Here is a 24,150-nt window from a genome sequence, read left to right on the forward strand (position 1 = left end):
TTTACAGATTTGCATTGGCAATCTCCTGCCATCTTCCTATATGTTATCTTGCAAGGTTCCTGTTATGAGTATTTTCAACTGCCTGGGATCAAATTGAGAGCAATTGCACAATTTTTGTTGTCTTCCAGAATATTAGATACTTAATTTCCTTTATTCCAGTTAAGGTTTCTGTAATTTAATATGAAATATTTTTACAGAGCTAGTTCTCTGAATCTTGTAGTGACATTGTTCTTTACATTTTTTTCCTCTCTACCACTTCTGGGTATGGTAACTTAAAGCTGAGAGTATATTGGTGTGAGAGTCTGTAGTGAATAGATGCACGAGGCACTCTTGAAATTCAAGTTCATGAACTGTGAAAAGCCTGATAAAGAAATATGGTGTTGCTTGTTGTCATCTGAACTAAGCTGCAAAGGTCCTGCTCCAAGGTTCTGTCACACTAAATACACTTATCTTGCTAAGTATACAGATCAGGTTCAATGCCTCTAAACAGGCAGCCTCTTCTAACCTAGTGGTAAACATTTTGATTAGTGAGAAGTGTTTTCACATCTGCTTATTTCAAGCTTAAGTGCTTTTCTCCTTCTCACAGAAAAATTGAGATAAGGCAAATATCATCATCTCCATTCATTTCCACTTGCAGTTTCAGCTGGTATGTAAATATGAGGCTCAGAGGACCAGAAAATGCCTTAAATCAGCACAGTATTATAACTGCATTGCCCAATGCTAGGGAGTGATGGGAAATTGGTATTACTAATGGAGCTGTGGTGAATATTCATTTTTCCATCTGGAAACGAAGCATATGCTATTTAAGAGATTGAAAAGTGGTGTGACTTCAGCACTGTAACTACTAAACTTTACAATCTTGAGGGTCTAATTCACATTAAAAAAATGAATGTGTTGCTGTAAAAGTATACGGATGAGAAATAGAACTGAACTAGTTACTGAAGCTAATTAAGCCCGTTTTTCAGAGGTAACCTGGGGCACAACGATGTTAAGAAAAATTCATGGGTGGGGACTCAGGACCACACTTTGATCACTGTTATGAGGGGCCATGGGAACTTGGAGACATTCTCTGCTCATTTCTCCACAGGATTCCAATTTCAACAAGAGTTGCCACAATCTCCCTAGAAATACGGAATACTGAGGAAATGGAAAGAAATTGAGTAACACGAAGACACACCTTATGCCTTAAATAAAATCCTGTAGTTAGAGCTTGGATTGAAAGCCTCCTGGGGATTGACAGCTCGTTCCTCTGTTAGAACTGCTCTCTGGAAATTAATGGGCTTGGCTTTGTATCTCCAACTGTTCTGCACAAATGAACCAAACTGGGAATCAGTTGGAGTCAGTGAAGCTTAACACAACTCCAGCTATTGTTTACATGGCTCCCATGAAACCCCTGTGCCAAACTGATTAGATTTACAGTTCATTCGATAAGCTTGTCTGCTCATGGCACATAAGGCAGTGAACCTTTTCACAAAATGAAACAGAGCTGGCGGGGTGGGGGGGCAGTGGGGGGAGGCCGTTAATGAAGAGGGAGGCTGAGAGACATTGGTGGGGGATCTTCTAAGGTTTTAGACAGCCTCCCTTATGTAGGGATTCTTATGCTCCGTGTTGGAATGACACTTTGGGGTTTGCCCTCCTGCTCACCAGACACTCTGCAGTGCCATTTTAAAATATGTTGTGATAATGGGTGTATATATATATATATATATATATATATATATATATATATATATAACACTACTGGGAATTAGGGACGATAAAAGACTCTCGAAGGTAAAAAGTGGGTCAGGGAGCACCATGTGGACCAGTGGAAACTATTACCCACTGCACAATGCCAGACAGAGCTGCTTCTTGTTCTTCCCCCATCCTCTGTGCTGGAGGCTGGGAGAAACTGTACAAAGCCTACCCTATTTGTACATGCCTTGAATCTATTATTGAGTGATTGAGAATTAGTCGTGGAGCCATGAAATCATCACCCTCAAAACTCTATCTAGTTACCTTTAAGCAAGTATAACTGATCTCATTTCTCTAAGAGCATGACCTAATGGTTTTGCCAACCATGGCCTAGCACTGTGGACTTGCTCCCACCGTGCAGAGGAGGGGCCAGTTGAATAGAAGTTGATGACCACCCTCAGAGGAGTCCCATATGGCAACTTTATACTACATCTGTTTTGGCTAGCTATTGCTTTATCACAAACTATCCTAAAACTTCGTGGCTTAAAACAATAACCACTTTATTAATATCTTACAATTCTGTGGGTTTGGAAGCCAGGCAGGGATTGGCTGGGTGCTGCTTTTGCTCCACATAGTCTCAACAGGGATTACTTGGTGGTATTCAGCTGGTGTCTGGGCAGGTTTGTAGGGTCCAAGATAGCTTCACTCTCATACCTGGCACTTTGCCATGGACAGCCAAAGGCTGGGCTCAGTTGGATCTCTCCCTCTCCATGTGGTCTCATGGTTGCTCCCCTAAAGAAGTTGAACTTCTTACCTGGAAGCCCAGAGTCCAAGAATGAGTGTTCCAAGAGTCCCAGGAATTAGCTATATATAAGGCTCCTTATGCATCAGCCTGGAAAGTCCCAGAATGTCACATCTGCTAATTTTTATTAGTCAAGAAAATCCTTAAAGCCAGTTCAGATTCAAGGGTAAGGGAGTTAGACCCCACCTCTCAATGAGAGGAAAGTCAAAGCATCCATGTCTATCTTGAGTCTTCCTCAAACACTTGTGACCTTAGAACTCTGAGAAAGAATTCCGTATTATAAGTCATTTCGCAAATCTCTTACCCAATGGTGGGAAAAAAATATGGAAGAAAACTCTCAAGAAGCCCTTATGTATACACTGAGCATGCACTGAATAATAATATTTAGTAATATTTAATGAACTAAATTTAATTTAGTTTAATATATTTAGTATTTAATATATTAATATATATTATTTAGTTTATATAGTTAATATAAACTAAATAGTTTAGTAATATTTAGTTTATTTAATAATTTAATAATACTTAGCATTTATTAATTTAATAATAGTAAACCCTGGTATGCCCTGAATGCTTAATATTTAGTAACAATTGAGAGATTCATTAAATGGAATATATGATTGAGAGTAGTTGCACAGATTCTAAATAGATAACTCTTGGCTGACAGTTTTACTATCCACCTTGAATAAATCCCAGAGAAAATGGATGTTTATATAAAAAAATTTAGTCTCTAAGTATTAAACTCTGGGACTCACACACTAGATGCCTTTTCCCACTGTTCACCTCATGCTTTGTCATTTTATTGCTATGACCATCCTCCTTCACCCACTAACTGTGTCTCCAGAATTCTATGTAAACTGTAGTTGTGATTCTGAACCATAACATATCATCCTTGCAGGTGCCAACAGAAGCCTATTTTCTCCAGTCTTTTGATTTTCATTGCAATAAAAAGTCACATCGGTAGTATTGCTTCAAGCTCATGAGCCTCAGCTGGGACTGCCATGTGTACTCCATGCATGCTTTTTCCCAGAAATCTTTTCCTGAGAAGGTCTAGCTGGCATTGAGTTTCCTCCCAATTAGGCATGTACAGCTGGAATGGGGAGAGGGCAGGGTGTAGACTGCCCCAGGGATACACTGTTGGGAGGATTGGGTGGTGGAGCTGTGGGGAGGTTAGGGAAGCATAGCACCTGCACCCTTCCCATTTCATGACACCATGTCTTCTTATTTGGTGACTAATGGATGAGGCACACTGATGCTGGCAGCACGGTGAGGACTTTGGGACAGCAGACCGAAGAGTGAAACAAATATATTTTCCAATTTAGGGGATCTAGCTCTCCAAGGACCCTGCTTTCTTTGTTCAAAGATCTTCTGGATTTTCAGCCTTCATGCCCCCCTTTTCAATCTTCCCACCTCCTCTCCACTCTCCCTCTAGCCTCCCCCAAACCCTAAGAATTTCCACTCCAGATTATGCAGTTCACTTTCACTTTTTCCTCCCGGTCTTTGAACTGTTGGCGGGATTAGAGCATCGGAGACCTTGAATCCAGAATAGTGCCTTGTTAACTGGCTGACTTGATGCAGGAGTGTTTTGTTTGTTTGTTTGTTTTCCATGAGAATTACTGATCTTTAGAGGAATCTGGGTAGGGAGGATGTGCCCTTTGAATAAAGTATACTGTTGGGTATGCTCCATTTTAAGCATGTAGTACAAGGGTGACACATTTTCTTTAAAACAAAACAAAATAAAACAAACACACACACAAAAAACCCTCCAACTTTAAAGAAGCCTACTGGCATAAAAGTGAAAACCTTAGCTACCACAGTCAGTCATTTTTCAGTAGCTTCCATGTTCCAGGCCTAGGTATTCGTACCAGAGATACAAAAATGAATAAAGCTCAGACTCCACTTTGAAGGAACTAAGTTTAGTAGCAGACAGTTCTGTAAGCAGATGAATCGCAGTATCACTCAATATGAAGTGGGAGAGAGGTGTATGCAGAGTGTTGATGGAGTCTGAGAGGGGGGTGCCTGGGCAGATGGTCAGGGTGTCTATTCAATGCTACTCTCCTCTTTGAATATTAATTGTAAGTGGTTAATGGCTAGACTATATATATATATATATATATCTCCTATATATCCTTTTAATTAACACTTGCAAAGATTTCAACTTTGGAATATATATATTTTAAAAATACACATAACACTAAAACTGTTTTTCCTCCATTTGAATTATTTAAAAAATACAGATTAAGGTTATTTATAACCACTATAGACATTGCTAGATGTCTGTAGTCAGCACATAAAGAAAGTCTCAGAGAAATTAATGTATTTTGGTTATTTACAGAGTGTAAATTAGGAAATTCTAATAGCCCTTCAAAATCAAAGAGCTGACTGTCTCCCATACTCTCTTACCTTCTTTTCAACCAATGTGGCATTTACCCAAACTTTTCTGTAACCAATAGCAACTGGGGGTGGGTTGGCTACTCGGGGAAAGTAAACTTCTGGAGCACTGGGGTGGAGACTCTATTTGCTAGTAGGGTCCAAGGCTGAAAAAGTTCACCCTGGTTCACTGGACTGGGCAGGGCAGAATCCCCCTGGTTAGCCTTTGGACGCTTTCCACCCTTCTGTATGCAGGAAGAACATGCAGATGTGTTTATGTCTGAACCCCCCAACCTAATTGATACAATGTTCCTGGTAGTGTTTTCCCGCCAGAGGACCCCTTTGATCAAGCTCACTCTTGGTGTACTGATACAGTGCCTGGTTTGGGAGGCAGGAGATTTGGTCTTTGTGAGCCAAAGCTGAAGAAGGCTATGAAGGTGTGGTCTTGGTTACCAAATCAGAAGTTGGTATATCCTGAGTCTCAATTTGGTCAGAGACCCTGACATTCTCTCTTGCAAAAAGTCCCCGCTTTGATGTCTCCAGATACAAAAATCGGACAATGGCTTTTGCCTTTGGAAATGCACTGATTTTCCATGACTTTTGAAAATGAAATGTGATATAAGTGTCAGTGAGCCCATTTTCCTCCTTTTTCACCAGGAATGCCCAGCAATGTGTTGAATAATGCAATACTGTTCGACCCCTCACTTTTAATAACGTGATCTGGGACAGCAAAGCCATTGTTACTGGAACATTCTCAGCTATTAGGTGCTCCAAATTTCTGCATTCTTTTCCTGCTTTCTTTGTTATTTGTTCTATACAGTGGTATGTTCACAGGGCAGAATTTATTACCTTGCCTTCAAATGTCTTGTTAAAGAGCGAGTACTTAATTATTTGTATGCAAATGGCTTGCTTTCCACATTCCAAATTTTTGAAGAAATTTTGAAGTTTAGGGTCTGATTTCCCAATTAATTTGCATGTCCTCCTAACTACCCTGCCAATTTATATTCAGTGGTATAAGCTGCTTTAATATTAGCAGCAAGATGTATTCGATAAGCTAAAGCTTCAAACAGTAACAATGATTTGCAAATCAGTCATGGTTTTGGATAATCCTTAGCACTAACTCTCCCGCTGGTTGAACAGATTGTGAAAAGAGGAAGATAAGAATGTGTTTGGGAATGTCCTTCAGCTTTCATCTTATTCTCCCACCAGGCCTCCTAGCTGGCTAGTCCTCTGAGCTGTTTTTCCCTTTCCAGCTTATGGTGCCCAGTTTGGGGCCCATTGTTGCTTCTGCAAACACTGCAGGAGAAGCGAGTGATCTAGAGCCAGTGTGAAGCACGAACTTGCTTCCATCCAAACGTCAAGCACTGAGAAACTGGGATGATAGGGACTATTTGCCAAGCTCTAAGGGGAAGGAATTCTTTATCCTGCCCATTTACATGAAGTGAACGTGGGGTACAGGTGACCTCATTTACATGTTCTCTCTCCCTGTGTTTAATGCCCATTACCTGAACCTACTCTTGTTTTATTTTCTCCTCCTTCGTTTTCATAGCTACCATTTTATTCACTACATATTTAAGAGTAGACCCTGTGCTACATACCTCATATATACAATTCATTTAATCGGTAGAACAACCTGGTTGAGATCAGAATTCTGGCCATTTTATGGATTAGAAAACTGAGTCCTAGAGAAATAGAGGAACTTGTTCCAGCCCCTCAGCTGGGAAGTGGCTGAGGCTAAGCTGCCTCCTTGAGTGCTTGTCTTGACTAGAACTGATACAGTGCAGAAATCACTGGTCTAAGTCCCAACTCAGAATCAGCTTGTTATTTTTTTTTTTTCACTGAAGTTCTTTTTATAGGAAGCAAGAAATTTTTTCTTTAAAGAAATCAATTTAAAATAAATCTCCTCCAAGTTTGGCTTATACTATTCAGAAAATCAATATACAGAAATCCATTGCATTTCTATATACTAATAATGAAGTCACAGAAAGAGAAATTAAGAAAACAGTTCCATTTACAATTGTACCAAAAATAATAAAATACCTAGGAATAAACTTAACCAAGGAGGTGAAAGACCTGTCCTCTGAAAACTATAAAACAATGATGAAAGAAATTGAAGACGACACAAACACATGGAAAGATATTCCATGCTCATGGGTTGGGAGAACAAATATTGTTAAAATGTCCATACTGCCCAAAGCAATCTATAGAGGTAATACAATCCCTATCAAAATACCAACAGCATTTTTCACAGAACCAGAACAAATAATCCTCATCTTTGTATGGAACCACAGAAGACCCCGAATAGCCAAAGCAATCTTGAAAAAGAACAAAACTGGAAGTAGCACAAACCCAGATTTCAAGGTATACTACAAAGCAGTAGTAATCCAAACAGTATGGCACTGGCACAAAAATAGACAGATCAATGGAACAGAATACAAAGCCCAGAAATAAACCCACAATGATATGGTCAATTAGTTCTTCGATAAAGGAGGCAAGAATATGCAATGGTAGAAAGATAGTCTCGTCAACAAATGGTGTTGGGAAAACTACACAGCTACATGCAAAAGAATGAAACTAGATCACTTTCATAGAGAATACACAAAAATAAACTCAAAATGGATTGCAGATCTAAACGGAAAACCTGAAACCATACAATTCCTAGAAGAGAGCATAGGCAGTAATCTCTTTGACATCAGCTGTACAAACAGCTTTCTAGATATGTCTCCTCAGGCAAGGGAAACAAAAGCAAAATTAAATTATTGCGACTACATCAAAATAAAAAGCTTTTACCCAGTGAAGGAAACCATCAACAAAACAAAAAGACAACCCACCAAATGGAAGAATATGTTTGCAAATGATATATCCAATAAGGGGTTAATATCCAAAATATATAAAGAACTTATATAACTCAACACCAAAAAAACCCAAGTAATCCCCTTAAAAATGGGCAGAAGGCATGAATAGACATTTCTCCAAAGAAGACAGACAGATGGCCAACAGACACATGAAAAGATGCTCAACATCACTCATCATCAGGGAAATGCAAATCAAAACCACAAGGAGATATCACCTCACACCTGTCAGAATGGCTAATATCAAAAACATAAGAAACAGCAAGTGTAGGAGAGGATGTGGAGGAAAAGGAACCCTCATGCACTGTTGGTGGGAAGGCAAACTGGTGCAGCCACAGTGGAAAGCAGTATGAAGGAAGGTTCCTCAAAAAATTAAAAATAGAATTACCATATGTAATTCCACTACTGGGTATTTACCCAAAGAAAATGAAGTTACTCATTCAAAAAGATATATGCGCTCCTATGTTTATTGCAGCATTATTTACAGTAGCTAAGATATGGAAGCAACCCACATGTCCATCAATAAATGAATGGATAGAGAAGATGTGGTGTATACATGCAATGGAATATTACTGAGCTATAAAAAAAGAATGAAATCTTGCCATTTGCAACAACATGGATGGATCTAGAGGGTACAATGCTAAGTGAAATAAGTCAGAGAAAGACAACTACCATATGATTTCATCATATGTGGAATTTAAGAAAGAAAACAAAGGAACAAAGAAAAAAGAGACAAACCAAAAAACAGATACTTAAATATAGAGAACAAACTGGTGGTTACCAGAGGGGAGGTCAGTGGAGGGATGGGTGAAATAGGTGAAGGAGATTCAGAGTACAATTATGGTGATGAGCAAGGAGTGATGTATAGAATTGTTGAATCATTATATTGTACACCTGAAACTAATACAACACTGTATGTCAATTATAATTGAATTTTTAAAAAGACTACATTGTGTGTGGCATGAGATACACATAACTTCATGTTTGTTTCTGATGATGGTGGGATGGAAAACCAAATTTTCCAAGCAGTGGTTTCATCTCAGCCTTGGGAACTAAGTTTTAAATTTAACATGATTCACTTAAGGCTTAGTTTATTGTGGCTAGCAAAATGTGGCTTCTTGGCTTAGAAAAATTCCCTCAAAACAAACTTTAAAAAAAGAATCCCACCTAAAATGACAATGTGAAATACTCTGCAACATTTTAATGAGTTCATTATAAATGAATTAGAAATACTCAAATGAAATTTACTTTATTTTTTAAAAAGATTTTATTTATTTATTTGACAGAGAGAAAGAGAGAAAGCAGGAAGAGCAGCAGGCAGAGGGAGAGGGAGAAGCAGACTCCCCACTGTGCAGAGAGCCCAACATGGGGCTCGATCCCAGGACCCTGGGATCATGATCTGAATCGAAGGCAGATGCTTAACCAACTGAGCCACCCAGGTGCCCTTTAAAATAGATCTGGGTGAACAACCTTAATGTCCACTGATGGATTAATTGATAATGAAAACATGGTGTATTTATATACATATATACAGCAGAATATTACTCAGCCATAAAAAGAAGGAAATCCTGCCATTTGTGACAACATGGATGAAATTTGAGGACGTCATGCTAAGTGAAATAAGTCAGACTGAGAAAGACAAATATTGTAACATCTCGCTTATATGTAAAATCTGAAAAATCCCCCAAATCCCAAACTCATAGAAACAGAACAGATCGGTGGTTACCACAAGTAGAGGTTGGGGAGGGGGGTTGTCCAAAGGTACAAACTTCCAGCTAATAACATAAATAAGTTCTGGGGATTTAATGCACAGCATGCTGACTATAGTTAACGATACTGTATTTTATATTTAAAAGTTGCTAAGAGAGTAAATCTCAAAAGTTCTCATCACAAGGAAAAAATTGAACTGTGAAGTGACAGGGGTTAACTAAACTTATTGTGATGATTATTTCACTATATATATATATAGTTTTATTATATATATATATATAATCATTATATTGTATGCCTTAAACTTATACAATGCTATATGTCAATTATCTTTCAATAAAACCGGAAAAAATAGATCTGGGTCTTAAATAAGGTATAGCTAGCAATTTGGATTCTCCTGATTCCAGCCAAAGGCAGGTTTGCCCCTATAAAATGTGCTGTGACTTAGAGCAAATGAAATGTCAAACAAAAAACAGTAAGGTTCAGTGAGGAAGGCAAACCCCTGACCACTTGTATAAAGAGACAAAAGAGTAAAATGGAAAACTCTTTTTCTTTTTCTGAAACATAAAATCTGGCATTGAATAGTACAATCCCTACTGGAAAAGTTTACTACATATGTCTAGTTCACAAAACTGTATGTTTATCATGGGTCAGTGCCTAACTTGTGAAAGTCAGATTCTGAAAGGCTGTACGCAAGTGGAAATTCTGATTTTAATACAACATTTCAAGTGCTTCAGATCCTGTTAACTTTACTAATCCTTAAGGCAAGGCAATTCTTTGGGGGTAGATGCTATCATTATCCCTACTTCATAGCTGGGGAAATGCAGGCAGAGAGAGATTAAATGATTTAAGGTCATCTGGCCAGGCTGGAACAGAAGCAGAATTTAAAGCAAGTGTTTTGGGTTCCACAGATCATGTGCTCTAGAGAATATGTAAAACCATCAGTATAATGCAACCACAAAAAGAGAATAAAGAGAAGTTTTCCATAGCTAGTTCCCATGTTGCCTAAAAAGCAGCAAATACGATATTCTCTGCTATTGGTGATGATGAAGTCAGCACAGTAGTGAGCTTGATAGCAAAATGATTACAGTAGGTCCCAGGAAATGGCAAATATTTCAGGCATGACATGAGTTTCTTCGACTTCTCTGCAGGTGACCAACAGTTTAAAATTATTTGAAAGCTCCCCTACCAAAGGTGGAATATAGGACAAATAATTTTCTTTTGAAAAGTGTATTGGTAAAATATAATTCAAAAGCTCTCATCTGAGCAAATATCTATTCAAAGCTTCCACTGCCTTTTTGATTTAAATTTTTCAGTTTGTAGAAGTATTTTCTGTGATTTTTATAATCATATTCTTAGGTATTCCTGTTTGTTTTCTAATCAGCCTTTTTTGGAACATGACATGATTTTTTTTTTTTTTTTTGAGAGAGAGAGAATGAGAGACAGAGAGCATGAGAGGGAGGAGGGTCAGAGGGAGAAGCAGACTCCCTGCCAAGCAGGGAGCCCAATGCGGGACTCAATCCCGGGACTCCAGGATCATGACCTGAGCCGAAGGCAGTCGCTTAACCAACTGAGCCACCCAGGCGCCCATGACATGATTTTTTCATAACTGGATTTGTAGAGCCCTTCTTGCAATTTTTGTACACACACACACACACACACCCGCCACACCCCATATAGTCAGCACACCTTTATCATCAAGCTAACTTTCTCTGTTTTGTTCCAGACAAGTATCTTCTTGTCCCAGATTCATTTTTTTTCATTAAAACTATGTACTTCCCTCCCCAGATCTTCACCTCATAATTTTTACGTTTCTTGCTTCTTTTATTTCTTCAGCCCCAGACACTGACAATATCCTCAGCAGATCCTGAAGGACCTCTCCATCTCCCTTTCATAAGACACTGCTCTCTTATATTAGCCTAACCCTATTTACCATGGAAATGACAACGGATTCGCAAAACTTGACTGTTACAGTTAATCAGGAAAAGCTGACAGTCTTCAAAGAGATTATTGTTAAAAGTCTGAGTTTGATTCAACTTCAGGTATGTTTGGCATCCTAGGCAGGAGATAGGTGAAAGGTGGGAATGTGGTTGAACGTTTCCATCGGTGATGGGCACTCGGGACACTCCAGTACAAGTCTCTCACCCTTATTTTTCTTTATCCCTTCCTTTTCCCAATCAATTCAGTAGCACTCTATAGTTAGTTGCTGTTTTAAATTTCACATTATTTAAAATGTCAATTGGAGCACAATCAATATTTGGGATCAAATAGGTAACTGGTTATTCAAATGTCATCTCATAGACATATCTTGGGAAGGAAGCAGTGAATGGTGCACAGAATTACCCTTGGATGCAAGGAGTGATATTCATATTCTGTATCATTAACAGGTGCTATGACACGGACATACCCAACCTTGCAGCACAAAGGCTTACGGGTTTAAACCTTTAGTTGCTGTATTGTGGGGAGGCTGGTGAGTCCTAGGAAAGTGGCCAGGGTGGGGGCAGTTGAACCTGGGGAGCTCAGGGCAGAGCTTTTATAAAGCAGTATTTCAGCAACCCTACACCCACGTCAGTGGCTCCCACTGGGACCCGGCCTGCAGTGAGGCTCACTGTGCTCTAACTCTAATAGCTTGGGCCTGTTTCTCGGGAATAGTTATGTGTTCAACATGAAGAAAAAAAGCTATCTTGCATGAAAAATCATAATACAGATGTTTCTTAGCTTCCTCGATTAGTTTCCAACAGTCTCACAATCTTATCAAGGTTATTACACATTTGTGGAAACAGTGTGATCTCCCACATTGTCTACTGAATTTGAACTCACTGCACCCCACTTCTGCCTATACTTGACTGGAGTTATGGATTGGTAGACGACAAGTGGGACCTGCCCCTCCTATGCTGAAGGACTTGCTCTGGAAGCTGTTACCACCCGAGGACCCTTGATGATGTTCAGGCAGCATTTTTGTGCGGTGTGGGCTGCTCCCTTGGTACAAATACACCTTTAGGTGAAGGGCACCCCCATCCCTATCCCCATGTGCACACACGGAACTCTAGGTCTTCCCTGGGACTGTACTCTGCTTCTGTTTCTAATGCAGGGATATCAGATTCCAAGGCAGGCTCCCCGAGGCATTCCAGGAGCCTTCAAGCTAGCACTTCTTAAACTTTTTTAATGCCATGAGACCCCCTTTTGTCAGGCTGCCGAAGACCATGAATCCCCTTTCAGAACAAGGTTTTTAAAAGCATAAAGTACATGGGATTGCAAAGGAAACCAATTATTTTGAAATACAGTTAACAAAATGTTTAAAAAAATTGTGTTGTAGCAATATATACACTTTTTAATTGGCCTATTGCATAACAAGGTCTAGTGGAGGGTCTACCTAACAACTACTATAACTGAAGATATTGCAACAATTATACTGTGATGTAAAAAACAAACAAATCTATGGGTTTTACTGGAGACTAAGTCATAGGTACTTATCGTACTGCCACTGTGGTGTGTTGCCTCCATTCATAATGGAAGGAAAGGCTAAATGGCAGTTAGAGGTTAGTGAAAATAAAAAAGTAAAACTTTTTGTCACCCCAATTTCACAGGAACCCTGAATTCTCTCTCCCCTGCTTAAGACCCCCTGCCAATAAAGTTGCCCTGGAGGTCAACACCACACTGGAGGCCCCACCCCATGCTCTGGAGGCAGGAGCCTTTAGGCCACCCACCCAGAGCTCCCAGCTGCCTCTTGGCGAGGATCTAGCCCTGGGAATTTGGGGGCAGGAAAGAAGGGCTCCTGAGCTCGTAGGTACCACCTTACACACCCATCCTTCACTGTTGAGGAGCTGCTTCTCCGCTTCAGAGCACCTAGAAACCAAGTTTTAAATTGCTGACAGCGGTGTGACTTCTCCCCAAAGCTCTCCTTTTCATCGGGGCAGATCCCTGGGTGCTCAGGGTCAAGGCTGAGCTTCAGTTTTCTGATCTGCGGATTGTTAGGAGGGCTAAATGAGCTATCAAATGAGCTATATAAATTGTACAGCACTATTAGAGTTTGGGCTATTATAATTTTTGACGGTTAGTTCTTTGAGGGCTGAAAATCCATGCAGCTCCCTTCCCCAAGTATCTGGCAAGCGTTAAGCGCTCCAGAAGCACTTGTGGACTGAATGAATGAAGTGAGCATTTGCACGTGGGCTTCGGTGGGTGAGAATCCGGAGATCGGGGCCGGCGCACCCCCAGTACGTCTCCTTGCGAACAGGTAGTAAACGCGGCTCTGCGCCGAATGGCAACCACAATTCCAATGCTTCTTTCCCGGAGGACCCCCATGGGGCTGCTGGGCCGGGAGTTCGCCTCCCCCGAGCACCCCGGTCTCCCACGCCTGCTTCGCGACCAGGTGGGCTGCGGCGGGACAGGCGAGCGGCTGGCCGCGGAGGGGCAGCGCCGGGGCGCCGCGCAGCCAGGCCGGCCGGGAAGGTGCAGGCAGCGGGGCCGGGCGGCGGGCGCGCGAGGAGGGGCCTGAGGGGTGGGGAGGGGTGGGGAGGGGCGGGGCCGGCGTCCTCGTCACTTGATAAAACGCCTGCGAGTCTCCAGAGAACAACGGGCTCATTCAGCGGTCGGGAGCTGCCCGCGAGGGGGAGCGGCCGGGCGGCTAGCGCGACTCGTCCCGGGGGTGGGGCCGGCGCGGTGGCCAGAGGAGACGAAGGTGGCCGCGGCGGCGGCGGCGGCGGCAGCAGCAGCGCGGCAGCCTCGAACCCGGCCCGGAGCGCAGCGCGGCCGCCGCGGCTCCCGCTCCCCCTCCCGGTGCGTCTGCCCATGGCGGCCGCGGGGCAGCTGTGGCTGCTTTACCTGTCGGCGGGGCTCCTGCCCCGGCTCGGCGCCGCCTTCAATTTGGACACCCGCGAGGACAATGTGATCCGGAAAACGGGGGACCCCGGGAGCCTCTTCGGCTTCTCGCTGGCCATGCACCGGCAGCTGGAGCCCGAGGACAGGCGGCTGTAAGTTCCCCGACTTCCCACCCCCTCCAGGGCGCCGGCCCGCGCGCGAGCAGGGGCGAGGGCGCGCCGCGTTCCCGCCCGCCGGCCCTGCCCGTGCCGCTGCCGCGCCCGGGACTCCGCCGGCCCCCGGGGGAGCGCGGCCGGTCGCGGCGCCTCCCCCCGTTCAGCCCTAGAAACCGGAGGACCCGGGGGCCGAGCCCCGCGGACCGCGGCCCCCGTGCCAGGCGGGGCTGTTCTCGGCCCCGGGAGAGTTTACTTTTTTTTTTTTTCTTTTTAAACAAAGTGTTTTCCGGCGATCCTTCCCTTCGGGCATGTTTGCTGGGAACCCAGCAGGTGGCACGCTTTGCTGAGCTTCACGTGTGTGTTTGGGGCGGGGGGGTGGTGACCCGGGGGGTAGGGCCGCCGTGTCGCTGCTGTGGGCTTGCTGCGAGCGTTGTTCCGGAAGATCCAGGCCTTTCCCAGCCTCACGCAACACCCGGCTTCCCCGCAGACTCGGGAGCCCCGCAGAAGTTGGAAAGCCACTTTTCATTCTGTCCTGCGTGGCTTTCCCTCCCACGGCGGGCGCTCCTGTGGGAGCTACTCTTACATACCCCTCCCCCCCTTTTTAAAGATGGAATTGACCAAGCACCTGTTCGCATGACTAGATCAGCTGAGAAAACAAGACCCTATGAGTGGTGTGCTCGGTCCCCCCGGCCGGCGGTACCCAAAGACCCTTTGGGCCTTTGCATTGGGCAGGCCCAAGCCGAGGGGTTAAAGCAAAATATCCGATCTGGGCTGGGGCTTTGCAAACAGAGTTTGGAAGATCACTGCCCACCCCCCCGCCCCAATAGTATAGCGGTGTTCCTCCCGGGAGAAAGTGGGGACTGGCACTGCTTAGCTTCTCTTTTTCTTTCTTAGTCTTTGGTTCCCACATGATCAAACTCTTTAGGCTAGAGAGGGTTTGGGAGCTTAGCCCGTCTTAATCGCTGTGGGCCTTCGTCTTGATCTGTGCTACTGAAAAATAAACTCACACAAGTTCCCTCCTCCCCTAAGGCTTTTAGTTGAACCGAGGTCCTTCCAGGACCAACAGACCGGAGAAAGCAAAGTGCAGCCACGTAAAGAGGGGACTTTGTGTTTATGAGGGTCGAATGGGATTTAGAGTTGGAGGAAACCTCTTGATTTCTGCAATTAACAACTTTGGAATTGGTGAATCTTCATGTCAGATTTTTCTGGTAACACCTGCTAGTGAAGCAAAGAAATTCGTTGGGGGTGGGGAGGCTGAGGGCTGGTGGTCTGCGGGGCTGGCTAGCTGCTTATGCTCTGCCTTCTCTTTGGAGAAATAATTGTTAAGCTGTAAATCTGAAATGAAAGGCGGTTACTGTTACCTCAGTTAATGCATGACGTTTGGTGTCTCTGGATACTTAGGGGAGTGTAAATGTGCATCCACCCACATGGAGAATTTGAACTGGTTGGAGCTGCAGTGGTTGTGGGCTAGCAGAGGGAAGACATTCAGCCTGGTGTTCTCTTGCACCTGACGCCTGCTGAAGGTGATGGCTTCCTTGGAATAGTTGTTCAAGCCAACATTGTGAAGGGGATGTACTGGGCCAAGAAAATATCTTTGGGATGGAGACTTGCAAAATGTGACGCTAGCCAGGAATCTCTGTCACTAAGCAGCATGCTTGCTAAAACTTGTTACTGCTGTTATTGCCGCTGCAGGTGATCCTGTGGGTAAGAATAAGCCCGTCGCTGGAGTCTGCTGCCTTCTAGAAATGCTCTGCTTAGGAGGCTGACAGAGGGGAGTGGCTGATCAGACCCAGGAGTGTATCTTTCCCTAGAGCTTAAGAGTGTGGCAGTAACCACACTGTCGGGGGCTGTGGTTTATGTTAAATCCTGTCCCGTCCCCTTCTTTTGGTAAAGTGTTCCAGCTTCAGGAGCAGCTTGTGCCCTCCCAGGAGAACCAATGCACCCAGGCCGTAATCACATCAGTTGTCACCTTTGTCTGTAACGGATGTGGGTGTAAATAACAGCCAGTGAGTTGAGACCCCACAACTTCCGGTCCAGTGTCCCAAACTCTGCACTCTGTGGAAAAGTTCAGCGGGGAACTGATGAGAGAGAGAGAGAGAGAGAGAGAGAGACACCTGAGCTCAAATTCCTTCTGGGCCATGTAGCAGCTGTTAATTTATTTTAAGCCTTAGTTTCTTTATCTGTAAAATGGAGATATTTAATAAGGTTGTTGTGAGGAGTAAGAGACCACATGCACAATGCTTAATTCCTGCCTGGCGTGGGGATTTGCTGACTAAGCAGTGGCTGTTAGTGGTGATGCATTGAGAAGCACTAATTTAATTCCTTCTGTGTGCCAGCTACTGGGTAGGTGTTAACCATTCTGAGTCTGACTGCCAAAGAGCAAGGCCGAAGTTTATTGTAGGTGGGGTAATTGATAATCTAAAGTCTTAGTTACATTTATGAAACCCATGTCCCAAGGAATCTAGCTTTAATTGGTCTTAATTAGACTGATGAAGTAAATAGGCTGAACAGGGACCTTATTGAGGCAGGAGAAGTGAAGATGTGTGGGACTATCAGATGAATGCACTATTAGAGAAACTGCCATAGATTTTTGTGGGTTAAATTTTCTACAGTGCTATTTAAATATTTAATGCCATCTTGAACTCTAGTTACGATTTTATAACAATAATGTATCTGAGAGCCTTTAGAACGTGTTGGGTGTTCATAAAACTTTGGGGACTATAAAACAGAGCTAGAGACTGTAAAACTTCACTCAGGTTTTTAGGCTGTGCGTTAAGGAAGTTTGAGACTCCAAATGATGATGAGATACTTGTCTGAGTCACTGAGGTCAGGGTGGGCACTCCTTGGGATCTTTCATTTCCCTTAGGTAGTTAAGATTGAGTTACCATCCCTTCCAGGTAGACCATGTGGGATGACATCTGTGGGTATGTCCATTCTATGAAGCATCACTCTTAGCTGTCCTGGGAAGAGATGGATCTGTGTTTGACTATAAGGCAGAACCTAGAAGGAAGAAATTTATAAGATATTCTTATAGAGCAATTCTGGGTTTTTCTCAGTCTGTTATCTTTTTGGGGGAACTATCTGATCATCATCTTCCAGAGGCTCTCCAGGCCCATTGTCCCTTCTTCTTCTTCCTTTTTTTTTTTTTAATATTTATTCAAGAGAGAGGACATGCACACTTGGGGGAAGGAGCAGAGAGCGACAAGCTGACTCCACGCTGAGCACAGAGCCTGACGTGGGGGCTAGATCCACGACCCTCAGATGATGACTTGAGCGGAAATCAAGAGTCAGACGCTTAACGACTGAGCCACCCAGGCATCCCCCCCCCACCCACAGCCATTGTCCCTTCCATTCTGACTCTGATGTTTGCTTTTGATTTTTCTCAGACTTGTGGTGCTCCCGCCTTTAAAATCATTAGTCATCTAGTTAAAAAGTCATCTAGCCTGACTGGCTCCCTTTAAAGACAAAGAAACTAAAGTTCAAATCGGGATTTGAATTTGGTGTTTCTGACTTATGCTCATGCTATCCCCTAAAGGAAAAGTCAGAAATGTCCTTCAGACCTGGAGAAACTGGCATCTGAATTTTGGAAATGTACTCTGTTGTGTTGATTTATTAAGCTGCTTCCCATGTGAATCAGGGCTAGCTATTTAAATATCTGTGCCTGGACTCTTCCAATTGATCCTTATTCCAGCTGGCCTTGGATCAGATTTTGGGTCCTTCTTTCTTTGCCTCTTACTCCTTCCTCTTCTGAAAAAGCCCAGTGAGGGGTGAGTGGAGCTAGCCAGAGATGAGAGCTGTGTCAGGATGTGTACCTAGGCCCTGGCTCCCTCGCATTCATTCACAGTGCCGTGTGGCTCAGGGCCCACATCCAGGGCCTGTGCTCGGTCACCTTGAGTCCTGAGAGGGGAGACAGTGCCAATGTGGGCAGGGAGACTTAGAGGAGGTCATAGGACTCTGCAAGGAAGAGAAATAGATAAGTTTAATTTTTTTTTAAGATTTTATTTATTTATTTGACAGAGACACAGCGAGAGAGGGAACACAAGCAGGGGGAGTGGGAGAGGGAGAAGCAGGCTCCCCGCAGAACAGGGAGCCCAGTGCGGGGCTCCATCCCAGGACCCTGGGATCATGACCTGAGCTGAAGGCAGTCACTCAACCAACTGAGCCACCCAGGCGCCCTAGACAAGTTTAATTTAATTTAATTTAATTTTTTTTTCTTTTTAAAGATTTTATTTATTTATTTGAGAGAGAGTGAGAGACAGAGAGCACGAGAGGGAAGAGGGTCAGAGGGAGAAGCAGACCCCCCGCTGAGCAGGGAGCCCGATGCGGGACTCGATCTCGGGACTCCAGGATCATGACCTGAGCCGAAGGCAGTCGCTTAACCAACTGAGCCACCCAGGTGCCCCGACAAGTTTAATTTTAACACAGGCTGGTGTGAGACCATCCAAGTAATGACTTAGGGTTTGCAAAAACGGATCAGAGTACGCATGGTATGAATAATTTTTCAGGAAAGTCAGGTTAAATGCTCACGTAAGAGTCTCCGTGATTGTAAAGAAGCGGTTACCATGTTGTTCTTAGTTGTATAGTACTCTATTTTAGCATAACAGTAATATTAAGATTTAGTTTAAGCTTTGGTAACCAAGTAGAACTCAAACTGTGGCATATGGTTACCCTGGGACCTTGGCTCAACATAGTACCGTGGACAGAGTTGGCCAGTGAATTATTTGGCACTTTCAAGAGGGATAGTGGAGACATACTAGAAAAGACTGTTGTATGCTTAGATGACCGTGTCTGTTTTGTGTGGAACACTGATTGGTTCTCGGTCAGCCCATCTTAGGAAAGAATGTAATCAATATCTCAAGAGCCAGTTTAAATTTCTCCATGAAAGCCTTTTGAGCCCACCCTACGCTATAGCAATTTCTTCTTCCTTTGAATGTCTGTAGCACTTAGTATCACATGTCTAACAGTTCTGATGGTTTCGTGTTTAACTGTTCTCTATGATTTTCAGAGGATGAACCAGTCTTTCCCAACTGATGATAGGTTATGTGAGGGCAGGGGTTTTAGATTCATTTCTTTGCCTGCTAGCACCTAGCATATGCCTTGCAAATACAATTCAGTCCTATCATCATACACTCAATTTAACTTGTGAAATCAACTCTTTCAGCTCAGGGTAGAGCGAGAAAGAAATCCCTTGATTTAACCCTTTGCCATTCCCTGCTCAAAGTAGCCCTTGGACTCTGCTGCCCCGAGGGAAACGGCGTAATGCAAATAGACACCCAAGATGTGAATTCTTGGTTTTTGAGTTTTCAAGGACTCCCATCCCAGCTAAGGAATTTTCATGAGTGATTTTAAAATACACTTGATTTTTGCCTTAAAGGCAGACTTGAGAGCTTAACCCCAGAAATACAGGCTGACCTGCCCTGCAGTGGGTGCTCAGGATTTGTTGGTTGTTATAATGAGACTAGATAGAGAGGATGGCTGTAGAGCAAGATCCTGAAAGCCCTCGACAGGGACGTGTGGGGATCAAATGAAAGCAAGCACGTGAGAGAGTCCTTGGGAATTGATGGCTAAAGCTTATTTATTCAGGGCTTGTAAGGGAAGCTTGAATGTGTGTGACCCTAGGGGGAGTGGTGGGGAAGCTGCTGACCTCCTCCACTGAGAGCTATGGAACGGTGATGCTGTTGAACCTTGTGCCAGAACCAGAATTCTGCCGGCTTCTTGGGGGCTGATGAAGACTCAACCCAGCAGTAATGGGCGCCAGGGCCAGCCCCCACCATTTCTTACCCTTTGTGTTTGTTAAATAAATGTGCAAACTAGGGCTGTAAGAGGTGAAGTGACCACGGTGCGTCGTTGGGCAAGTTGGTTCTCAGTCTACATCTTCCATGCTTCCTGGACTGTGCAGCATGTGGTTTCTCTTGTTGGGTTTGATTATGATCATGGTTAAGTGTACATCCTTCCTTCCATTCTGTAGTGACCATGTTTGGAAAGTACATCTCAGAGGAATCATGCCTTGTAGTCCTTTGGTAGCTGCCAAGCAGTAGATGAATACCAGTCTGGTTTCAGTATGTGGAGATCAGTGGGCAGATACCAGGATGGTGAGGGGCTGGGTGGGCAGTGACTTTGTGCAGAGGGTACCCGTGGAGGGTGGATTATGAAGTAATAGGGCGGAGTTAATGAGGAATACCAACTTCCTGGTTTCCAGATCTTCTCAGACCTCTGTGACTTTGGAAGTATCCCCCTACCCTTATCCCTGGGAGACTGGGTAATTTGCACTCTACCCAGGGCAGGGTTGATGATGTATTATTTTCCTGGTCCTTTGTTTGGCATTAATGTGCAATAGGAAAGCTGGGTCTGTTTGTGCAAAGCTGGGTCTGATTGTTCACGATGAAGCTGCCTAAGGTTGAAGATGCACGGACAAAGTGTGGAAGTAGTGTGTTCTAGCAGATTTTTGTTTGTTAAACTGGCACTTGGAATTGGAAACAGTGATCCCTTGGAACTAAATCAAGAGGCTAATTGTTAATTAGCCCTGAACTGGGACAGGTAAATTGGCTCTTCACCAGTGTGGGTCCCTGTTAGCCTAATAACAGGGTGGAATGATCATCATCTCATCTGCTGCTGTCTGGCTTTTCTGTTTAGGTAAACAAGGCAAGACAGTTCCAAATCCGTTTATTCCAGAGTTGGTGGGCTGGTAGAACCACTTCTTTCATAGGCCACAGTGTAGCCTCAGACTCTCCCCACATCTGCCGCCTTCCCTCCCTCTCTCTGTCTGTCTCTCTCCCCCTCCCCCTCTCGGACCCCACTCCTCGCCCCCTCCACACAGGTGCTGGATTCCAATGTTGGATACTGCTAACCCTTCACCAATTCCCAAATTGGCAGAAAGACTTTAGAAAACTTTGAAGACTCTAAAACCAATGAACTGGCAAAGAGGGCTGTTCTGAATTAGGGGTAAGTGTCACTGAAGCGAGTGCAGGAGGCAAAAGCAAGTGACATGGAGCCATGACTGTCCGCCTGCATGTTTATTTGCTAACTGGCTACATATATTTTGCATGTCACACAATCCGGAGCCACTTCAGATACAGTATAAGAAAACCTTTTAATGAAATATGCTTTCTAAGCCTGGAAGTATAGAAATAAAAATAAACTTTGGAATAATGTGAACGGGGCACATTGGTTAGTGATATGAAGAATAAATGGAGCGCAGAGTATGCCTCTTTCCCCGGGGCTGAGTTTGCTTTGTTTGGTGGTATCAATGTCACTCTAGTTTCTTCATTTTATCAAGGCTGTTGATTTGTACTGAGGCTAAGTGTGGGTGTGGGGGGAAGTGTACAAATGATAAACATTTCAGAGTCACTGGACTGTAGGTCTCCTGAGCCAAATAACCTCTTGTCTTTGCAGAATTCGTACCCTTCTCTTCAGGATATACTGCCGTTGGTCAGGTGGTCACAGTCTTCTGTGGTCCTGATAAAGCCGTATAATCTAAAGGTAGCAAGAGGATCCTCATCAAGGTGAACCACAGCCAGGGTGTGGGACGGTTGTTCTGGTGTGACTGGACCACCTGACAGCAGTAGGCATTTGCAGTCCTGTTTCTCCTGTTTGCTAAGGAGAGTAAGCGGTCCTTCCTGGGCCCTTTTCCCACGGACCCATCTGTCAGATGATGGCCTGACCCCCCTCCAACTGGCAGTGTAGGACTGTCTCTTGAGAACAAGGGTATTGTGAAGTGAAATGGAAGTGTTTAGAATTCTGCAAGGCTTTGGTGAGGTTGGAGATGCAGGGTGTTGAAAACCAATTGACTAGGGCTTAAGGAATTCTGCTTTGCTGTGACACAAATAAACCTAAGAGTTTTCAAGCAAGGAAAAGCTTGAAGAGGCTCGGATGATCAGGTGGCTATGCGGAGACATCGTTCTAGGAAAATGGCACTTGCGCCTGAGGCCTCCTGGCTGCTTGTGAGACTTGCCAACTTAGAATAATACCCAGAAAAAGTTGAGAGCTGGCTTTAAGATCTGGGTGAGGAAGAGGTCTCACGTGAACCCTGGAGTGCAAGAAAAGATGGGTTTGGACACTGTTGGGTCTTCTAGAGGCCCAAGGATAGAGGACCTGGAGAAGACGTGTACTGAATTAGATGGTCCGAAGCTCAAGGGAGGGCTTCAGGGGCAGCTGGAGAAGTGTTTCAGTGCTCAGGACATGCTAAAGCCGCATCGGATACCATATCCGATCAGCCAGTTTTGAAAGAAAAGTATTTTCCAAATCTTATATTTAGAAAGGGTTCAGGGCTGCTACCAAGATTAAGTGAGGGTGTGGGCGTGTGGAGGGACATCCTGGGGCCCCCGCTCAGGATGATCCCCGGAGGTGAGGGCTGCAAGGTGAGGATCCCCCGAGTTCAGCAGCACCACCAGCCAGAAGCCATCTGAGGAGCTTTTTCACGGTCCTAGGGTAAGAAATTGATCTTTTGTAAGCTCATTTATTTCTGGGTGCACATTTATACATAAATGTGTATTTTATATTTCAACTTAAAGTAGGGATTTTTATCCTTACTTGAACATGAGGAACAAGTAAAAATTTGGAGGGGAATGTGCTCTGGACCTCTAGAGAGATCATAATCACCTTTTTTTGGGGGGGGTTCCTATAAAAGTTGTAAGTTCAGCAGATTCTCACTGAGCGTTTACTATGTATTAGGCACTCTTCTGGTGCTAGAGATACGGCAGCAAGCTAAATAAAGTCCCTGTTTAGTTCTGTTGGGGGAGACACAAAATAAAGAGGTGTATGATGTTAGATGGTAGTGAGTGATACAGAGGAAAAGAAAGTGGAGAAAGAGACTGCGGAGTGGTCGGCAGTAGGTCAGCCAGGGAAGACTTCACTGAAAAGGCAAAGCTGCAAGCCATGTCAGTACTGGGGGGAAAGAATGTTTTTGGCCGCAGGAACACCCAGTGCAAAGGCCCTGGGGCAGGAGCATGCCTAGCAAATTTAGAACAGCAAGGAAGCGTATGGCCTCCTTGGAGGCAAATTGTGTAGAGCCTTATAGGTCATTGAAAGACTTTGGCTTTTACTCCTGACTGCGATGGGAAGCCTTGCAGGGTTCTGAGAAGAGTATGACATGTTCTACCTTAGACTTTAAATGGTTTTCTCTAGCTGCTAGATTGAGCATAGATAAGGGTGAGGGCAAGGGTAGATGTAGTGCTATTAATTAGAAGGCCCCTGTAATGATAGATAAGAGATGATGGTAGTTTGGACCAAGGTGGTAACGGTGAAGATAGAAGTGGTTGGATTCTGGGTATATTTGGAAAGTAGAGTTGACAGGATGAGGAGAGTGAGAGTAAAAAAGAACATCTTTGGGGTTTTGGGCCTGAGCAACTGGAAGGATGAAGTTGTCCTATGATGGTTTAGGACAGAGCATAAGATGAAGGGATTTTGGGGGAAGAGTGAAAGTTTGATTTTTAGACATGTTAGGCTTGAGATGTCTGGACATCCCAGTGGAGGTGCTGAGGAGGCAGTTGAATGAGAGTCTGAAGTTCAATGGGGGAGGTCTGGGCAGGAGATACAAATAGTGGAGTCCTGGACCTGTAGGTTGTATTTCCTAGAGGGGACTGAATGCCGAATGAGGTCGCGGAGGGAACAGGGGTAGAGACTGAGGGTAAGCTGTAGGGCACTCCCATGCGGAGGTTAGGGAGATGAAGGGCATGGCCAGTACGCGGGAGAACTAGGTGTGCTAACCTGGAAGCCACATGATGAAGGCAGTGATCCATGAGTTGTATCAGTGACCTGAGAGCTGATCACT

At 44.0% G+C, this 24,150-nt stretch overlaps 1 protein-coding gene across 4 annotated transcripts in view; it reads left to right on the forward strand.

The window, feature by feature from the left end:
• The first annotated feature begins 13,981 nt into the window (after nucleotides 1-13,981).
• The window catches only part of ITGA6 (integrin subunit alpha 6), a 75,418-nt gene continuing 65,249 nt past the window's right edge, over nucleotides 13,982-24,150 (forward strand). For 3 of the 4 annotated variants that reach the window (XM_045868616.3, XM_045868618.3, XM_045868617.3), the window contains exon 1: nucleotides 13,983-14,378. In XM_045868616.3, coding sequence (XP_045724572.1) covers nucleotides 14,197-14,378 — 182 coding nt within the window. In that variant the 5' untranslated portion in view covers nucleotides 13,983-14,196. Of the gene's footprint in view, nucleotides 14,379-24,150 lie in introns of all 4 variants that reach the window. The other variant, XM_045868619.3, reaches the window with a different exon arrangement.

This window comes from Mirounga angustirostris, unplaced genomic scaffold, assembly GCF_029215605.1.
Source record: "Mirounga angustirostris isolate CCGP_5_RB_7025 unplaced genomic scaffold, mMirAng1.0.hap1 SCAF_3, whole genome shotgun sequence".
NCBI classification, from domain to species: domain Eukaryota; kingdom Metazoa; phylum Chordata; class Mammalia; order Carnivora; family Phocidae; genus Mirounga; species Mirounga angustirostris.